This window comes from Apostichopus japonicus, chromosome 3 (genome assembly GCF_037975245.1).
Source record: "Apostichopus japonicus isolate 1M-3 chromosome 3, ASM3797524v1, whole genome shotgun sequence".
NCBI lineage: Eukaryota > Metazoa > Echinodermata > Holothuroidea > Aspidochirotida > Stichopodidae > Apostichopus > Apostichopus japonicus.
Window position 1 is genome coordinate 202005 of NC_092563.1, and position 21574 is coordinate 223578.

Sequence of the window (21574 nt, forward strand, 5' to 3'; positions counted from 1 at the left end):
GGAGGGGGGGGTGCTTTTTTTTATAATGTTCTATAGTCGGCTACCTTGTTTTCACAAAGGTTGCTTCATGGAAGATTAGTTGAATTAAATTGTCTTATCGGGAGCGCCTTTCCAATCTGACATTTTGTTAATGAAATGGTGCTCTACTTTGTTTTCGCAAAACTTGGTCCAAGGGTTGGTTGGGGTGAATTCAAACGCCTGGGGGTCTTTTCAGAGAGGGGGGCACAGACCCAACGTCTGGAGTGCAGCTGACAAATGTTCTGTGGATGAGTTACATGGTCTTAGCAACTTTAAGGGTTAAAATCTTATAGGTGAGATGGGGTGAAATCTTGTCATTAGCTCCTGGCTTATAGTCAGTAATCCGTCGAAGTTTTGACTTTTGTCCTGAAAAGTTAGATGAAAAGTCGAAATTTTGCTGTAACAACAAAATAATTCAACGGTTTATTTGGACCTTCCGCCCCCTTACATGCCGACACTATCCCCACCTTACTTAGTACCACCCCACTAAACTGAATACCACATCACTAATCCTAAATTTCAAGGTAAAGTTGATGTTTTTTAGATTAAATCGGCGAGTGGACATTTTGAGATGAAATGTTGCAATTTAATGAAATAAATTGATATTACCATCTTTTAATATTGGAGGATAAGGTTGATAAAAAGTCAAAAATAGTTGAAATTCTGATATGAAAAGTCGAAACTGAGGAATGAGCAGAAATCTTTAAGATCAAATAGTCCAATTGTCTAAAAAGTCAAAAGTGGGAAAATAAAATAGTCGAAACTTGCAGATGAACACTTTCGAAATATTTTTTCATTGTACGAAAGAAATCAAGACAAAAGTCGAAATAGGTTGATAATTTGACATTTTGAGATGGAAATAAAAACAATTCGGTATAACCGGTTAAAATTTCGAGAAAGAAGGGGAATTTTTGAGACAATTGTTAAAACTTTGAGGTAAAGAGCGATAGACTAGTCGAATCTGATGAGATGTTGACATTTTCCTATCTGGGCCACCGTTGCATAAGAAAAGTAGAATATAGATTGGATAGATATATGCTTGTTACACCTTTAGCCGGTTGTAATGATAAAAAAATTGGCTGAAAATTTATATAAAACAGATTTGGTATCCACCACTTAAAACCGCCTTCTTTTTGCAATAGTACAAACTATCGCAGGATTCTTTTGAAACCTACATTTTATTCATTGACTGGCTCGACGTTAGAAGAATCTTTTCTGGTCATAGTAACTGTTAGTTCTTCAATAAAACAAAGTTCCTTCTCAATCCGTTTTGTTTTAACATCTATCTTCGTGATCCAATGATTTAGCTTTTATTGCTTGTTTCGTTTATTTCTGTCATTAAATCAAAAATGAAGTACATTTCTTAATACATAGTTATAGTAATGAGGCAGCGGGACCAGAAGTAAGATAAATTTTCGAGTCTGGTCCCTAACCAAGTAAAGCGAGAAAATTAAATTTTATATAGAGAAAAGAAGAAACAATAGAACACATAGACACATAGGGGATTAACAGAACTGGGTAAGAAAACAGTATAATACAATACTCATAATAAGGCAGAACTATACGAACATTATTCTTTGGGTAGATACTGTTTAATTTATATTTTAAAAGATGAAATTGATTTGCTATTTCAAATGTTTTCATTTAAGAGAATACCTAAGGGCGACACCGACATCAGAACATCTAACCTGAGAATGATACATATAAGTCCTTGACATAGATGTTTGTAACACATTATAAGAACGAGTGTTGTATGAATGAAATCTGTTGTTATAATGGAAAATATTATGAAAGATATCTGGGAGTAACCCGTTGTTAGAGACACCTGCTTAGGACAAATCCTCCAGCTGTTATGAGGCAGTTTCCCGTCAGGTAGGAGGCATCATCTGATAACAGGTATGCCACTGTAGAGGCGATCTCTTCGGGTCGTCCTACCCTAAAATTAATGAAAGGTTGTAAACCTTTACAGCAAAAGCTGTTTTCCCTATTATATGAAATATAGAGGGCGTGGGGTACGATCCTAACAAGGTTTTCAGAGGCTATAAATGAGACAAATATAGACAAAATATCATGTAGATGAAATATACGAAAGAACAAAATTGAAAAGAGTGAAAATCCACAGAGCAATAGACAGTGAGATACAAGGAAAACATAGTCGTATATTATTAGTATTCTTTCTGTTCAAATTTGGTCAGGCCCGCAGCCATGTACCCTGAGTTGAAGGGACACCAACAAATTTAGTAGGGGCACCACCTCTTTAAGTGTCCATCAATTTCAGGAGGGGCTTACTCGTGTATGTAATTTGTGAAGTGGCTATCCTATACGATGGTGGAAGAGATGGCGGGAGGGGGGGGGGCACAGTAATCTACAAGCAGGGGGAGCACCCTATGCATTCAGGTTCCTTCGTTCACGCACTATTGTATAATGTATATTAATTGTAATACCGTCTAGTTTGTCAAAACAATTTGATGTTATAAAAATGGTCTTAAATTTTTGGAATATTACATTCTTAGTTACAAAAGGAAACTCACCGGGCTGCCAGGTCCTCTTTGTCGACACCAGCCACGTTCCAGTACGTAGTGAAATTTGATTCATCGACACCCTTGGTGAGATTTGTAAAAGGAATAGAAAAAAGAAAGATAACACACTCGTTTGCTGTGCCAGAACCAGTGGCGGAGATTTCTTGTCAGAAGTGGGGGGGTTGCACAGGCGCGTAGCCAGGAATTTGCCAAGGGAGGGGCGAAACTGTAGATTCGGCATTGCAAACTATCTAAGCGTAGCGCCACCATGAGTTGGCGCGAAGCGTACAAGAAAATTTTGGCTGTAAATGCCTCCCAGATCGCCGGAAATGGCACTTCCCATGCCTTGTTAGTTGTATCTTTGCATTTTCTCTTTTGAAAATACTAGCGATATCATAAAAACCTTAAAAATTTTTGTAAAAAATATGCTCAAGGGGGGGGGGCGGCTGCCCCCTTCGCCCCCCCCCTTGGCTACGCGCCTGGGTTGCAGGCCATTGATGAAATAAAAAGTCATAATAAGCTCATAAGCTCACTATCTACGTGGAGCACCACCATAAGTTGGCGCGAAGTGCACAAGAATTTTTTGGCAAATATTGCCTCCCAGATTGCAGTAAATGGCACTGCCCAGGCCTTGAAAAGCTGCATTTAACCAGGGGCGTATGCAGGATTTTCTAACCCGGGGGCGCGTATTACTATCTAAGCGGAGCGCCACCATAGGTTAGCGCGCAGCGTACAAGCAAATTTCTGGTTTTGGTACCCCCAGATCACCGGAAATGGCACTTCTCGGGCTTGAAACTGACCAACCATATGTACACTTTTGCCTGAGAACCAAGTTTTTTCCAAATACTTTTTTTCTCATCTATAACCTTTTTGAAGATTGTCACCAGTCACACATCATGTTCGACTTCATCACATATCCTGTGGATCATTGCTTTTGTAGGTGATTCTTCATCGCGGCCCACAATATCCGTCAGCCCCACTGTTCAGAATTTGAAAATTCACAATTCTCGTGAATAAATTCACTTCAAAACATACCCATAATGTTGCACAAAATATCATCTATGGACAACCGATATAGAAAAACCTCCTTCAAACCCTAACAGACGGGTCAAAATTGCACGAGTATGATGAAGTACGATGAAGAACGTTGGTTAGGGAATTTTCGAAAATTCAGACGGCTACTAAAAAATTTCGTTGAAGGAAATAAAAATACACCAGATATTTCCGAAACCGAACACTACACACATCGACAGTTTTGAGCATGGGCGCAGATCAGTCTTGGATAATGGTGGGGACGCGTGTCTGTTCTATGACACAATCTAAGCGGAGCGCAACCATGGGTTCGCGCGTAGCGTACGATTTTTTTGGGCAAATATACCTCCCAGATCGCCGGAAATAACACTTCCCAGACCTAATGATGCTCCTAAACCTCCTTAAGTTTTAGATCTCATGGCTTAGAAATTTAGTTTGGAGAAATACATGGGCGTCTGCAGAAGGAAAATCAGGGGACAAATAATCCAAGTAGACTTTTGTATATACGATGGGTCTGGGGTCCTCTCCCAGAAAACAAATATAGACTGCCGCAAATGCGATTTCCGTCCTATATTTAACAACTGTGGATAAAATACAATAAAATGAGAACTGCTGCATGTCATTTGCACAATGCTGGATCAAACTGCGCCAAAGTTCAATACAGGGGAACTTGAAATGCAGCTATTGGTCAAGACAAATTGGTGGGGACACGGTATATCATGTCCCCGCTACTGAAAAAGTTGGTGGGGACGCGTCCCGCAGTCCTCACCAGGATCTGCGCCCATGGTTTGGAGGCTGTTTATCGTGGAACGCCATTTTCATGCTCACTGATATGATGTGATATCTGCTGTTTGCTTTACAAATTCGAATAATTTTGTCACTGTTCCTCTTTCTCTTCCCGTTTTCTTGCCGTATTTTCTACTCCATCCTTTTCTCTTTTTCTCTTTCTTCTTTTTCTTTTCCTTCCTTCACCTCGTTGAAGTTGGTAAGTGTATACAGATCAAAAGCTATTCAACAGCAACAAAACGTTATTTTGTGTATGTCTGTTGTGGGGTGAAGTTAGCGCTATGAGCTACAAGTTCCAATGCGCAAGGTGGGGCAAAGGGGCTAGAAATAATGTATGGGTCAATTCTAACTCGGTTTTCGGTCGTTAATTGTTGATGTAGCCTACCGGTAAAAGGTTGAAATGACTTTAACAATTTCAAATATAATAATTTGATTTATTATGCCATTTGGAGCACATAACATAGGCTATAACAGAACATTACTGGCAAAAACTAGGGGGGGTTGATTGTGTGGGCCAACCCCCCCTCTTCAAAAAGTGGGGGGGTTAAAACCCCCCCAACCCCCCCTGTTTCTCCGCCAGTGGCCAGAACCCTGTTATAGTTTCAATATATTTGCTGCAATTCTGCACAGACGTTGTTTTTTATGTGTGGTTCCGGTGCGTTGACATCTACCAGAACCTATGCAGTCAAGTGGGCGTAGGTGTGCATGTGTGTGATGTGTGTGTAAGTGACGCCCTAAGGTCAGTAGATGATCCCTATTGTGTTTGCATAATTATCAGTAGGCATGCAGGGCTAACTGTTAAATTCATAAAACGTCAACATCTCCACAACCAGTCATCCGATTTTCTTCAAACTTGGTATGAAGATATCAATATACATACCAAACATGTTTCGGTCATTTAAGTATTAGAATCATTAATATTCATGAAGGGGAGAAGCTAAGTTGAAATCTGTTAGATTATGCTTTCAAACATGATATCTGAAGAACGAAATACAGGATTGATGTTTGAATTTGGTACATTATGTTGGTCATGGTCAGTAGATGACCTCTATTGTTTTGGTTGCTTGAATGATGCATATTAATGAGCTAGCGGGGCTAAATTTAACCAGATTCAATTTGCTATAAGTTTGGAACGGTATGTCCAATATGCCTTATATTAGGTATGAAGATGTTACTAGGTGGTAGGTGCAGGTTTATATTGTGATTGAAGCTTATATCATTAACATTCGTGATGGGTGTGGCTACATTGAAATTGGCTAGAAATAGCTTGTTATATATTGTCATTAAATACACTTTGTTAACATGATAACTGATTCCTGGTACTTTCCTCTAAATGTTGCCGCATGATACAATAAATAATCCTCTTCATTTTGTTGTGCACAAGTTCATGAATATTAACATGTGGCGTACCACCTATGAATATATTAAGGCATCGGAACCACTAAACGTTTTCGGGGGGGGGGGGTCTGGGGTTCCTCGCGTCCAATGTGCATTATCAGGTATATTTAGAATATTAATAGGTCTATAATTTAGTCTAGAGACAAGATTGCGTAATAACCCATGAATTTCCCTGGGGATGGCAACATTTAGCAGGTCATAATTTTGCAAATGTAGTGGAAATTTTGAGACAAAATAGTCAGCATTTTCAGATCAAACACTCGCAAGAGCGACTTGTTCCTACTGTTTCAAGGAAAGAACTTGAAAAGTGTAAACCTTTGATTTAATAGTTGAAATATGAATACAAAAGCGTTTAAAGTAAAAAAAAGTTGTCATATCCATTTGGGCCACTGCACATATATCATCTGTCAAAGTATTTTTCTGGGGAGTACCCCAAACACCATTGGATTCGGCAAATCACTTCTAACGCCTGCCAGGGGAATACCCCAAACACCATTGATTTCTGCCCTTCACTTCTTAAGCCAGTCTGGGGAATGCCCCAAACACCTTTGGGTTCGGCACCTAACTTCTTACGCCTGTCAGGGAATACCCCCAAAACACCATTCGGTTTCGATCCCTCACTTCTTACGCCGGGACTAAACCAAAAATGGCATAACACCAAGATGGTTGGCTTGTTACCAAACTTGGTGTACAACTAAGATTGTTGGCTGTTTACCAGTATTTTGTGGCAAACATCAACACTAAAAAGAAAATTTTGTACTATTTTGGTGAGCTTCTTTTCTCCAATAAAGGGTGGTTGGTTAGGGTGGTTGGTTGGTTGTTTAGCATATTAATTGGGAATTTGGGAGCATGATGAGTATACGAGGAAGAAGGTTGAAGCTTTCAAGAATATTGCCATACAGTTTGCTAGTATATCAGAGTTATTTAATTCATTAAATATAAACATACAGAGGGCGTTACAAACTTGTCACGAGTAACTGATGATATATATCTCTGGCCCAGTGAACAAAGGTTGAAAGTAGAAGGATAGACGTCAGCAGTTAGAAAGGGTCATATCAATTACATGAGGGGGGGGGGGGGGGAGTTGATGCTGTCTATCATCTGAATGAAACTAGCAATATTAGCTTTGGTTAATTCCATTTATCAAAGAAATCATTTTGATAGAACATCAAGGTAACTCATCATACGGATACGGTATTAAAACTGATTTGGCTTTCAGTTAAACTGTTAATAGTGCTTTATATATTTCTTCATATACTTTGCTGATAAGCAAACTATGTAATTTAAAGCATGGTTCATCAGGTGGACCCAATCTTCATGACACGGCAGGACTCCTACTGTTTTAATCGCAAGATGTAAGTAACCAACAACATTACAGTATGCCTTACTTTCTTCTACCTAATATGGCTTTTCTTGTAAACAAAACGTATAACTATATCATTTGAATTGTTCGTGGCACTCTATAGTGATCAGCTATTAAAACCATGTTACTTGAAACGTCATATTTTACCCCAGATAAAAATCTCGTGTCCACCGGTCCCGGTGCTACCACATTCACTCTGATGTTTTCGTTGAAGCAGTCACGTGAGACGTGTTGAATCATTGCAACTAATGCAGTTTTACTTATGCTGTACAGGAACAAATTCTGCAATGAAAACCGGATGGATATGAGTATAGTATATCCGAATAAAATGTCTTTAAAACTTACAATCCTTTCAAATGGGTTTAAGTCCCGTTTGTTTAGCGTGATTCAAACAGTCTATAGATAAGAAGAAAAAAATTGTTTCTGTAGGCATAGAGTGCATTGTTATGTGGTGTTGCTGCAAGGTTTGGCGTGTTTCAATATTTTCCATTTAATATCAAAATTGATTTGTCAAACGCTCTGAATTGATGTCGAATTTGCAGGCGTTCAAGAAAATACTTGTTGCATACCAACGAAAGCACACAAAATTCAAATGACACACTTTAACACAATCGCATATAAATAAATAAATAAATATATATATATATATATATATATATATATATATATATATATATATATATATATATATATATATATATATATATATATATATATATATATATATATATATATATATATATGTATATATATATATATATATATATATATATATATATATATATATGTATATATATATATATATATATATATATATATATATATATATATATATATATATATATATATATATATACTATATACTCACTTTTCCAGTTCCAAAAAGTTGTGTGACACCATAGACACCGGCAGTTGCATTTGCTACAATAGAACCTCCCCTGCAAGTATTATGAAATAAAATTAGGTTACAGATATTGCCATTCCAACAAATGGAATAATATATTTAGGGTACCAATTAACAGGATGAATATAGAATGATATACCACCTACGTTGCCTAAATGTATATATTCATTACAAGTTCAGCATACCGTCGTCATACACACATATTGTGTATAAGTGAATTATAGTGGAAAACAGATTGAGAATAAATGTAATTTTTTGGCCATAGCCCGAGATATGATTGATTGAATGAAACCTATTTTGAAAGGTTAAACCTTCAACTACTCCAGGAAGTTGGATCACATGTGTAGGTGGTATGTAATGTCATCTGGGCAAATGCTCTACAAAGTTTGACTTAATTAGGCTATTGTGATATTCGTGTCGATTTATCTTTGAAAATCGATACATTTGGAACGTGTGCTTAGCTGTAAATATTCTCTGTATTAAGAACTTCATCAAAATGCATCATTTTCGAAGAATTTTTTTTCCTTCTTTTGTGGGTAAGTTATTGAAACGTTATCACAGGAAGCAAGCACATTTTTAGATGAAGTAGCATTGATAACATCATCTCATTCTGTTGTTGACAGATGCATTTAATATATCACAAAATTCTCATCATCGCGATACAAAGACCTATGAGGATGCGGTTGTTTATAGCAATTTGGCTTATTTTGAATGGTATTTGAAATTGTTAAATATGTCCTTTGAAAGACTCGTTCAGCTGTTGTGAACGTTAATTTCAATATGTATGTCCGATTAATGTTGTGATAGATTGTTTTGATAGGAAATGGTTTGAATTTTTCATTGACTTTATCTTTTGGAATGAGCCAAAATTTTGGCCAAAAGGGCATCATCATCATGATTATTAGCTACATATGTAGTAATAAAAGAACATTGTCTAGAAATTTGCGACTGAGTGCACAAGTAAAGCTTTAAATTCAAAACATTACGTTAATCAAACACGAATCCGAAGAACGGTTTGACTTCTTTTAATCTATTGTAAACACATATATCAATATCAAGTATCAATATTATTGGCATCATTGTTAAGGAAAACATCATTGAATAGGTGAGTCCATACAATCTGACGTCACACGACGTGTTCATGATATGCCCTCAAGTTGTATTAAAAAACACATTACATTAAATGTGATACACGCTGCGACCGTGAAATACACACACATTATCTGGGGGTTGGGGTGGGGGTGTATAGAGAAGGGACCTATAACAGTGATAAAAAAGACCTTTCAGAGAACAAAGATAAATTGTATAGGGTGATCATTCAAGAAGAAGGGCATTTATGATCTGCAAGATATTCGTTACTAAATTTCTAGTTATGTCACCGTACGGATTTAAGACATTTTCCGATTGCTGTTAGTACCATTATATGTAAACTGCAGCCTGTAAGTTGTGTTGAATGACCCTTGAACCGTCCGCATCTGAAACCCTAACAAATCCATAAGTATACATCTGAAGATGAAAAATTATAACATAATACAGAAAATAATAAATTTCTAAGCTCACCCTCTTTCCTTAAACACTGGAAGCAGGTCTTGTATAAACTGAAAGTTTGCTTTCACATTAGTATCGAACGCCTGTCGAATATAAATGGAAAATATATTTCATTTGGGTTTTATGAAATTTTATAATTTTCTCGTGTGCATCCGTCACAACCGTAGAGGAAAACAACAAAATGCATCCAACTTCAAACACATAACATTTAATTAATTTTAACAACATCCAGGTTAAAACAGCATGTTCATTTGATATAAATGTGTTCATTTTCATGATTATGATATACCTACACAGTAACACACCAGGCCTAGATAATTATAAAAACTCATTTTGATGTGGTGCCTAATAATTGCTAGTGAGGGCATGAACATTTTACATATGCATTCACGTCATATGACTTTTATCATTTTTTTTCTTTTTTTCTATCACGGAACCTTCTTTGATGTTCTTCCAACACGATTACGATGTCCATAGAGGACGATGCCAAGGCTTAAATCCAATCTTTTGTGAAGAAAGTAAATGGTTGCCATGTGGGTTTTCGATCCGGCCCTGCCAATGTTCAAAGAATGAAGAACATACAGAAAAAAAATCCCTCTTATCTTTCCTTTTAAGTAATCTTTTATGATATTGTTGAAAACAGATCACAGTTAGATTCAAAATGGGACTGGCATCTGAAGGTATAGAATTATTTGTTAATTTCTTTCTATTTTAAGGCAATCAAGTTTTATACAAATGTTACCACGAAGCAGACTTTTATTACTTGAGTCTCATGCGCGAGTTAAGTGAGAAATTGTACTCACATATTCATAACATTGGACTTAGTTTAACACTATACACGGTTGCCACGAAATAATACAAGAAGTTGCTTACCCGAGAAAATTGATCTTCGTTGACCTGTGAAAACGGATGTCAGATATAATCGGTATAAATATATAAACTCGTGTATGTTCAATATACATGGAGCTGCTACGGATTAGCTCCATGATATGTGTATAAATATATAAACTCGTGTATGTTCAATATACATGGAGCTGCTACGGATTAGCTCCATGATATGTGTATAAATATATAAACTCGTGTATGTTCAATATACATGGAGCTGCTACAGAATAGCTCCATGATATGTGTATAAATATATAAACTCGTGTATGTTCAATATACATGGAGCTGCTACAGAATAGCTCCATGATATGTGTTTAAATATATAAACTCGTGTATGTTCAATATACATGGAGCTGCTACGGAATAGCTCCATGATATGTGTTTAAATATATAAACTCGTGTATGTTCAATATACATGGAGCTGCTACGGAATAGCTCCATGATATGTGTTTAAATATATAAACTCGTGTATGTTCAATATACATGGAGCTGCTACGGAATAGCTCCATGATATGTGTATAAATATATAAACTCGTGTATGTTCAATATACATGGAGCTGCTACGGAATAGCTCCATGATATGTGTTTAAATATATAAACTCGTGTATGTTCAATATACATGGAGCTGCTACGGAATAGCTCCATGATATGTGTTTAAATATATAAACTCGTGTATGTTCAATATACATGGAGCTGCTACGGAATAGCTCCATGATATGTGTATAAATATATAAACTCGTGTATGTTCAATATACATGGAGCTGCTACAGAATAGCTCCATGATATGTGTTTAAATATATAAACTCATGTATGTTCAATATACATGGAGCTGCTACGGAATAGCTCCATGATATGTGTATAAATATATAAACTCATGTGTGTTCAATATACATGGAGCTGCTACAGAATAGCTCCATGATATGTGTTTAAATATATAAACTCGTGTATGTTCAATATACATGGAGCTGCTACGGAATAGCTCCATGATATGTGTTTAAATATATAAACTCGTGTATGTTCAATATACATGGAGCTGCTACGGAATAGCTCCATGATATGTGTATAAATATATAAACTCGTGTATGTTCAATATACATGGAGCTGCTACGGAATAGCTCCATGATATGTGTTTAAATATATAAACTCGTGTATGTTCAATATACATGGAGCTGCTACGGAATAGCTCCATGATATGTGTTTAAATATATAAACTCGTGTATGTTCAATATACATGGAGCTGCTACGGAATAGCTCCATGATATGTGTATAAATATATAAACTCGTGTATGTTCAATATACATGGAGCTGCTACAGAATAGCTCCATGATATGTGTTTAAATATATAAACTCATGTATGTTCAATATACATGGAGCTGCTACGGAATAGCTCCATGATATGTGTATAAATATATAAACTCATGTGTGTTCAATATACATGGAGCTGCTACAGAATAGCTCCATGATATGTGTTTAAATATATAAACTCGTGTATGTTCAATATACATGGAGCTGCTACGGAATAGCTCCATGATATGTGTATAAATATATAAACTCGTGTATGTTCAATATACATGGAGCTGCTACGGAATAGCTCCATGATATGTGTATAAATATATAAACTCGTGTATGTTCAATATACATGGAGCTGCTACGGAATAGCTCCATGATATGTGTTTAAATATATAAACTCGTGTATGTTCAATATACATGGAGCTGCTACGGAATAGCTCCATGATATGTGTTTAAATATATAAACTCGTGTATGTTCAATATACATGGAGCTGCTACGGATTAGCTCCATGATATGTGTTTAAATATATAAACTCGTGTATGTTCAATATACATGGAGCTGCTACAGAATAGCTCCATGATATGTGTATAAATATATAAACTCGTGTATGTTCAATATACATGGAGCTGCTACGGAATAGCTCCATGATATGTGTATAAATATATAAACTCGTGTATGTTCAATATACATGGAGCTGCTACGGAATAGCTCCATGATATGTGTTAACTTTTAACTTGCCCGGGTCAAGTAGGGGGCCCGGCGAAAGATGTGATATTGTTGTCACCGTGAACCTATATAGTATGATACAAACCCAACCACATTGTTGGTTAATATGACAGTGATCTGTATGGAAAACAGATATCTTATACAGCTGAAGAAAATATTTTCCGATTATGATGTATGCTATGTCGTGTCTGGCAGATGCCATTTTATAAATCTATGATGTCATGGTGCAGCTAGGATCGTAATGTATCCTTAGCTGAATATCAATATAAATACGAATAAACAGCAATATGTAAAAGACAAGCCAGACCTATACAATATCTGCAACTTGATTCTACGAGAGTAAATGCCGAACTGGCGTACAAGCAACGACTAGATGGAGATAAAGTGAGGTCACGGTGAGATCACATGGTAGACCAGTGGATCTAAAGTAAAACCCTGGTAAAATATATATGAGTATGCAACAGGTACGCCGAACTGGTGAACAAATACAAGACATGACTAGATGGAGATACAGTGAGGTCACGGTGAGGTCACCTGGAAGACCAGTGGATCTAAAGTAGAACCCTGGTAAAATATATATGAGTATGCAACAGATACGCCGAACTGGTGAACAAATACAAGACATGACTAGATGGAGATACAGTGAGGTCACGGTGAGGTCACCTGGAAGACCAGTGGATCTAAAGTAGAACCCTGGTAAAATATATATGAGTATGCAACAGGTACGCCGAACTGGTGAACAAATACAAGACATGACTAGATGGAGATACAGTGAGGTCACGGTGAGGTCACCTGGAAGACCAGTGGATCTAAAGTAGAACCCTGGTAAAATATATATGAGTATGCAACAGATACGCCGAACTGGTGAACAAATACAAGACATGACTAGATGGAGATACAGTGAGGTCACGGTGAGGTCACCTGGAAGACCAGTGGATCTAAAGTAGAACCCTGGTAAAATATATATGAGTATGCAACAGGTACGCCGAACTGGTGAACAAATACAAGACATGACTAGATGGAGATACAGTGAGGTCACGGTGAGGTCACCTGGTAGCCTACCAGTGGATCTAAAGTAGAACCCTGGTAAAATATATATGTGTATGCAACAGATACCCCGAACTGGTGAACAAATACAAGACATGACTAGATGGAGATACAGTGAGGTCACGGTGAGGTCACCTGGAAGACCAGTGGATCTAAAGTAGAACCCTGGTAAAATATATATGAGTATGCAACAGATACGCCGAACTGGTGAACAAAGATGGAGATACAGTGAGGTCACGGTGAGGTCACCTGGTAGCCTACCAGTGGATCTAAAGTAGAACCCTGGTAAAATATATATGTGTATGCAACAGATACCCCGAACTGGTGAACAAATACAAGACATGACTAGATGGAGATACAGTGAGGTCACGGTGAGGTCACCTGGAAGACCAGTGGATCTAAAGTAGAACCCTGGTAAAATATATATGAGTATGCAACAGATACGCCGAACTGGTGAACAAAGATGGAGATACAGTGAGGTCACGGTGAGGTCACCTGGTAGCCTACCAGTGGATCTAAAATATCTATGAGTATACAACAAATATGAAAATTGTTACTCTTTCTCTTTGTTTTCCTTTTCCTGTTTGCAAGTTAATGTGTGAACAGCCTTGAAACCAATTACATCATGATAGGTCGTGAAGAGGGTCAAAAGGTTAAATTCAGAATAAGCTTATTCAATTCATTCCTTAGACTTTGTTTCGTTTTTTCTATTCTTTTTACAGAAGATATTTCTGATTTGAAGGCACCAAATGTGCATGGCTTGATCAGTTTGTACTGTGAAAAATCAGTATAAACTGAAGTGTGTTATAACACCGTAACACATGTTAGACCTGTCAGCGGATGCTACTATTCATTACTCAAAGACTGTGTCAACTAATGACTGGTAAGGAGTCTAAACAACTGTCCCTATGTTTGACTAGTGAGTATATCCTAAAAGATGGTTCAAATTGCAGATTTTAAGGGTCATCCACGTTCTGTTAAAATATGGACGAAATTAATGACCTTTAGAGTAGTCTGGTTAGTCCAGCCAATCATTATGTATAGGATTGTGTTTCTAGTATTTCTGTTTGTAAGTCTTTCTCAGTAGCAACTGGTCAAATAAGTGATGCATGTTAAGATATGATAACAAATCAGTTTTAGCTGATTGAACAGGTACTCACCTTAACCAGTTTTAGCTGCTAAAGCCATGAGAATCGGCTGTTTGTAGGGCATTCTGGTTCAATCAACTATTCTAATGTTTCAATATTGAATTAAACTTGCAAAATATTGAAACCCGTTTTTACCGGTGCGGGAGGGGGGAGGGGTCATTCTCACCTGTTTGAAAATTAATATACCCAACAATTTCAATGGCCTGTATGCTTATAGGTATGCTTAGGCTGGGAATTCATCGTGATGGAGTGGAAGGGGTGAGGGGATCAGAAACAATATATCTCCTTACACTCCTCCCATGGGTACTTGAAACTACGTAGTTTTGGACGGTAGGTAACGTGTATACTTACCGTTAACAAACTCCCTTGATGTGGACTTACGCCAGCACTCATAAAAACGCAATCGATTCCACCATATTTTTCACAAGTCTGAAAAATAGAAAGATTATAACAAGCGGATGAGCCGTTTAAAAGAATTTGCAAAGTTCGGTGTGGTGGTAATACCTTATAAAGATGATTGATGGTAAATTAAACAACAAATTAGTGATATTCTTAAATATATAACAATAGCTATTTTGAATTATTCACAAGATGAAGCATAATACAACAAGGCCTAACATATCACTTTGTAAGTATTAGGAAACATATGCATGCTCATTATTTTGATTTTAGCTCGTTATTCACACACTTTTTAAAGGCGCCGCGGATAAACTAGCAATTTTCGCGACCAAGAAGATATCGGCGTGTTGAAATCAGTGGCAAACAGCTAAGTTCCGACCTGAGGTAAACCGGATATAAGCCAATTCCATTGTATATCTAATGAAAACAAAGGGCTACCAACTTGATTATGCAAGTTCGTAAATTAATAAACCGAGGTTTGACAATCTTCAATTTGCTCTGAAAAATATCTGTCTATATGATGTTAAAACTTTCCTTAAATTATCGAGTGAAATGTAGGAAAATCAGTCAATATTGAGCCTGCAGAAAAAGCAAGCCAAATCTTATATACTGAACTGATACACTGTCAGTCCATCACATTATGTTCGTAGCCAAAAACTATACGATAAACTAGAATGTAATACCGCCTTATATCGTATAATAGGTCATTTAGATGTTGAAACTCTCTGACCAAATACAAATACTTATGGACTGTTTTAGGCTCAAACAATAAATCAAAACATTTCCGTCACTTACGTATTCTAACAATTTCTTTCGGTCCTCCCTGACTCTTTGATTTCCGACCAGTCCTGACACTTGAAGTCCTTCTTTGTTCAGAGTCTGAATAGCTTCGTCTACATTTTCTTGTTTTCGACTACTTATCACTACTTTACATCCTTCCTGGGCTAACCTTCTGGCCGTAGCAAGACCAATCCTATCTCGAAATGGATGAATAACATCTTCTGATATGTTTTATGTACTTTTACAAAAATTAAGACAATGGCTAAATTCTTTGCATTCTCTTGCCAACAATCAGCAAGAGAGATTCGATCGTTTGAAGTAATGAAGGGATTTTTTCTACAGATGGACATACATCTTTAACTTCCAACTGCCGGCTTTTGACCAACTGTTATTAAAGTTTTCAATTTAAATCTAACGAAGCTCTAGAGGACATGGTAAAAAATAATTTTACTACGTACGTACGTGATAATACTACGTACGTACGTAATATTTATTACGTACGTACGTGATAATATTACTTTCACTACCTAAGAAGTAGCAGTATACTTACATACTGAAACATATTGGCCTACATGCAAGATACGTGCATACGTACTGTACAATGTACGGTCTAACTATATTATAATATAATAATATGTCTCGTTCACTGTATACCTCGCATGTATCAATCATCCAACCACAGAAGTCAAGCTTAGTTTAACGATTGAGCCGCGGATTGAAAAATGCCGAAGACAGACAATGACGTTCGTTCGACTAACACCACAGGTATGCATGTGCCTAAAACACATACGTTCATCCCTCTCCGTCTTTGAAATGAAGATGTATACCCCGCATCCTATCACGTAGGCTGGCTTACGTTAGACAAGTGTTACCATAGGCAATATCACGTTATAAAAACACGTACGTATGTACGTAGGCCTACATTCGCTGTATTCATTACGTACGCAGTTATGTTCACGCACGATACGCAGTAATTTTTACGTTCGTACGTAGTAATACATATCACGCACGTACGTGATACATATCACGTAGGTATGTAATAAATATCACGTACTTGTTTGATATTAAACAAATGAAGGTGAAGACCTTTAATAGCTTCAGAACGTTTTGTTTTTGGAATGTTTTTTTCAGATATGGCACTTCCAGAGGATAAAATTGTATTAGAACCAGGCGCGTATCCAGGGGGGGCTTTGGGGCGCGCGCCCCCCGGGTAAGAAAAAAAGGAGAAAAAAAAAGAGAGGAAAAAAGGGGAAAAAGAGGGGGAAGAGGAGGAGGGGGAGGGGAAGGAAGGCAAAAGAAAAAGAAGGAGAAAAGGGAGAAAAGGAGGGAATAAAAGAAAAACGCCAAGACACCGGGAAGAAAAAGAGGAACAGTGACATCATTACAGCGCTGATCACTATTATATACACATGGCCGGGTAGCCAGTGACGGATCGAAGATGTCGGAAGGGGCGTGCGCCTCACCCTACCACTTACACCGACAACTCTATTTTTGACGTTTCCATTTATCCTCACTCACTAATGTATCTATATATTTATATATACTATGGTCTATCATAACGCGTGTACGTGTGACGCCTTAAACAATTGTGCTGTGAAAGCAACTGTCGTCGGGGAACATGACGCATTTTGGGAAGGTGCAACCGTCTCCCCTCCCCCTGAGCATATTTTTGTTATGAAATTTTTAATCAAAATTATTTAATCAGTAATTCGGATATACATCACCACAACACAAGACACGCAAATCATGCGCATTATCATAACACAAATACCTCAACAGGAATGTTAAGCCTCGGAAATCGAGCAATAAAAACTTGGAATTCTATTACTGACATTATTAAAAATAAATTATCCTGTAGAACATTTACAAAATGTTATATTAAAGAAATAATTGCATCATATTAATTAAAATATCATATAATTGATTTATTGTCGAAACGTTTAATTTGGTATATCCTTTTTTCTTTTCTTTCTTCAGGGTGTGTTCTACATTGTTAAGCTATTGTATGCTTTATAGAAGACTTCCTTTCACTTTGTATATTTGCACGTGAAAAAAACAAAATAAATCAAATCAAATCAAATCAAATCGCTAGTAATTTCAAAATAGAAAATGCTTAGATGCAACTTTTAAGGCCTGGGAAGTGTCATTTCAAGCGATTTGGGAGGCATTTTCGGCCAAACTTTTCTTGTACGCTTCGCGCCAACTCATGGTGGCGCTTCGCTAAGATAGTTTGCCTACAGGCTTTGCCTCTCTCATGGCAAATTCTTCGCTACGCCTGTTCGAATTTGTAAAGCAAACAGCAGATATCACATCATATCAGTGAACATGAAAATGGCGGTTCCAGGATGAACAGCCTCAAAACTGTCGATGTGTGAAGTCAAAGGCGTAGGAGCCAAATTTGATTCGGGGGCTGTAACGACTAGCCCGAAAAATATAACCTAAATTTTTCGCGCGCAAAGCGCGCGTCCAACATGTTAATGTCAATATCATAGGAAAGCATCCGTTATTACATCGCATGCCATCGTGTCCCGTACGGTCCGTGGAAGTTGCGCAGAATACCGAGGGATGCTAATGTAAACAACGAAATGTCTTATGTAGATGGAGAAAAAAGCATGGAGGTCCAATTATGTGGAATTCTTTTTTACATTTAGTAATGGCGAATAAGTCGGCCAAGCTTAGAACTTGATTTAATTATTATATTGCCCAAATTTTCAAAAAAAATATTGCACTGCAGCCCCCCACCCCCCCCCCCCGCCTCCTACGCCTATGTGTGTAGTGTTCGGTTTCGGAAATATCTGCTATTTTTCATTTCCTTCAACCAAGTTTAATAATAGCCGTTATAAGAGGTTGCAATATTTGTACACCAATAATGTCTGAATTTTCGAAAATTTCCTCACCAACATTCTTCATCATACTTCCCTCTACGCGTGTAAGTTTAACCGGTCTGTTAGGGGTTGAACGAGGTTTTTCTATAGTGGTTGTCCATATGTGACATTTTTTTTGCAACATTGTGGGTATGTTTTGAAGTGAGTTTATTCACGAGAAATGTGAATTTCCAAATTCTGAACAAATATTGGGCTTAAAACCTTGAAAAGCGGGGCAGTCGGGTATTGTGGGCCGCGACGTAGAATCACCTACAAAAGCAATGATCCACTGGACACGCGATGAGGTCGAACATGATGTGTGACTGGTGACAATCTTCAAAGAGGTTATGGATGGAAAAAAAAAACTATTGGGAAATACCTGGTTCTCAGGCAAAAGTGTTCATCTGGTAGGTCATTTTCAAGCCCGAGAAGTGCCATTTCCGGTTATCTGGGGGGGTATAGAAACCAGAAATTTTCTTGTACGCTGCGCGCCAACTGATGGTGGCGCTCCGCTTAGATAGTAATTCGCGCCCCCCGGGTTAGAAAATCCTGGATACGCGCCTGAGAACCATATAACTCAGTACATCATTTACTGAAGATGATCTATAGAACAACCTTCTTAACTCGAATAATCTCATGCTCAAATTTGTGGGTGAATTTTCATAAAATTAACAACCCCGCCGTGATGCAGGTGAGCCTACAGAAGAAAATCTTACCTCTTTTAAAGCAACAAAATTGCTCTTAATTTTTTATGGTTTCAATCCTGTTCAATGTGTGTAATTTTCTTTTTATTTCAATATTGTATTGTTTCTATACCGTCGTAGCTTTCAAGTACTAAAAAAAAACCTTACTTTAAAGCAATGTGTTAACTAAGAATAAATTACTTCGGGCGGGAAAAGATTTAGTTTTTAATTGCCAGTCCAATGGCTATGCAATTTGTTGGGTGTGCAACATTCGATTTTTTAAATTTTCCGTACAAGTTTATAATAGTGATTTCAACCTAGTTCAACAAACCATATGCATATGCTATTTTCTATAGACTAAATAATGTATACGGCGTATTCAGACATTGTTTTCATACCATAGCCACAAATCCCTTGCTCAGCTTCATATCTTATGATATTAAATGAAAATTTGTCGTCGAATTATTTGGCTGTTTGGGCAAAATTATTTACTAGTTAAAATTGCCCACCAAGGTAAATGTGTTATTTTAGTTCCCTGCCTACTTTTTGCAGAATGAATTCGTTAGAATTAAGCTTGTAAGTAATGAATTCATTTGATTCTAAACAATCCGTCCTTTCAAGCTAATTATATTTAGTTTTAATCACATTCAAAAGAGAGAGAATTGTGTTTTTTTCTTCATTGTTTGAAATGATGATAAAACGGCATAAGTCAACATTCATGTTTTACCTCTAATTAAAACCCATTTAAGTACCAAAGATATTAACGGACTTCAACTGATCAATGAATCTACACAATCATGTTAGTTATCATAATATTAATGATTCGTATTCCATTTGTAAGAAACGTACCCTTGAGTAGCACCCGTCAGAAGGGCGACCCGGCCTAAAAACCTCTCGATTGGCATTTCTGTAAAGATCAAGGTAAACTAACACAATATTACATGCGACATTAACATAAGAAATATTTGGACAGCAGTGTCATATATACTATCTAAAATAAATAATTATTTTAAGAAAAGGCACCCAAGAATGAACCTGGGCAAGGAAGCCAAACTACGTAACTGATTCACTCTCAACCCCATGCACCGAGTCCACATACATCGAGATTGGTATAATGTGTGATCATCGTCAAATATGTATCACCTGTCCCTTAGAAAGGGAGCAGATACTACACATGATCTCAGCCAAAAGGCCGAGAGACGAAATGCATTCTCTTTTCACGAAAAATACCTCTTTCAGGCTTTTTGTATGGGGACGATTTTAACCCACCCCATCCCTCCCCCCTTTAAAAAAAAAGAAAAAAGAAAATCCTTAAAACCACATATATGCTCGTATCACCTTGTATCTGCATTAAAGCAAGCTATTCAAATGTGGTGGCATTTTGTGGCTGCATCTGTTAAGAGCAGAGTTAATTATATAATGATTGAATTATATTATATCATGGGTGACAGTAACTAGGCCTAACGTTTCGATCATATGGAAGGGTCTTCTTCAGAGGTTGAATGACAAGTAACAGAAACTACAAGGGACAAAATACAAGCACGATCAGAATGGAATTCCTGTTCGAGCCGTGCGAGGCACGGCTCCTGCAGGTTATTTAGAAATTTTAGGCAAAATAGACAACGTGCAAGCACAAAATACAGATAGGTTAATGAGCAGGGTGAAAACAAAAGAGATCGATGTAAGAGGATTAGTAGACAAAGGGTGGAGAGAAGAAAGGAAAAGAAAGGAACCAACAGGGGAAGAGTGGAGGTAGAAGATAAACTGTAGAGGGACAAAGAGAAGATTAAGGGAAGAGGTTAAACTGCACCATGTTTACCATGTCTATGGCAAAGATATAGTAGACTATTTTTCAAAACAATTGACAAGTCCTGTATTAGTTTCGAACCTCTGGACATTATATCAGTGTCCATATTCTTTACTTTCTATAGGGTCTCCGTATGCATAGCGGGAGGCCCGGGCTCGGATATGAACAATTAAGTAAATACAACAACAAAAAACCAACCTGTCGACTGCTAGAGCATAAAACAAATTCAAATTCCCTTTCTCTCTTTTTTCGTCTGTCCACCTAAAGACAATACTTCTTAGTTTTTGCTTGAAACTTTCGCCACTCTATAATCACTTCATGCCAATAGAGCATAGCAGTCTGGGCGGTTCATGGCCATATTGCCTGGTAATGTCAC

General features: G+C 37.2%; 1 protein-coding gene across 2 annotated transcripts; it reads right to left on the reverse strand.

Annotated features, from left to right (window-relative positions):
• Positions 1–791: 791 nt before the first annotated feature.
• LOC139958730 (dehydrogenase/reductase SDR family member 4-like) lies at positions 792–21574 on the reverse strand. Of its 2 annotated transcripts, XM_071956040.1 has the most exons (10): positions 21397–21574; positions 20241–20298; positions 15860–16037; positions 15017–15094; positions 10442–10465; positions 9581–9651; positions 7985–8054; positions 7264–7398; positions 2550–2620; positions 792–1954 (listed from the first exon to the last, which is right to left on the reverse strand). In XM_071956040.1, the coding sequence occupies exons 2-10, from the start codon at positions 20294–20296 to the stop codon at positions 1834–1836; spliced, it is 804 nt and encodes a 267-aa protein (XP_071812141.1). In that variant the 5' UTR covers positions 20297–20298; positions 21397–21574; the 3' UTR covers positions 792–1833. The 2 variants fall into 2 exon arrangements, with proteins under 2 accessions (XP_071812141.1, XP_071812132.1); XM_071956031.1 differs by lacking the exons at positions 20241–20298; positions 21397–21574 and adding an exon at positions 19088–19162.

Coding starts and splice junctions, on each gene's coding strand:
- LOC139958730 (XM_071956031.1), bottom strand. CDS start 19,146: ATGGCACTTCTCGGGCTTGAAAATGACCTACCAGATGAACACTTTTGC. Junction 10,466..15,016: donor ATCAAGGGAGTTTGTTAACG/GTAAGTATACAC, acceptor CCGTTTTCACAG/GTCAACGAAGATCAATTTTC. Junction 1,955..2,549: donor AAAGAGGACCTGGCAGCCCG/GTGAGTTTCCTT, acceptor CATTAATTTTAG/GGTAGGACGACCCGAAGAGA.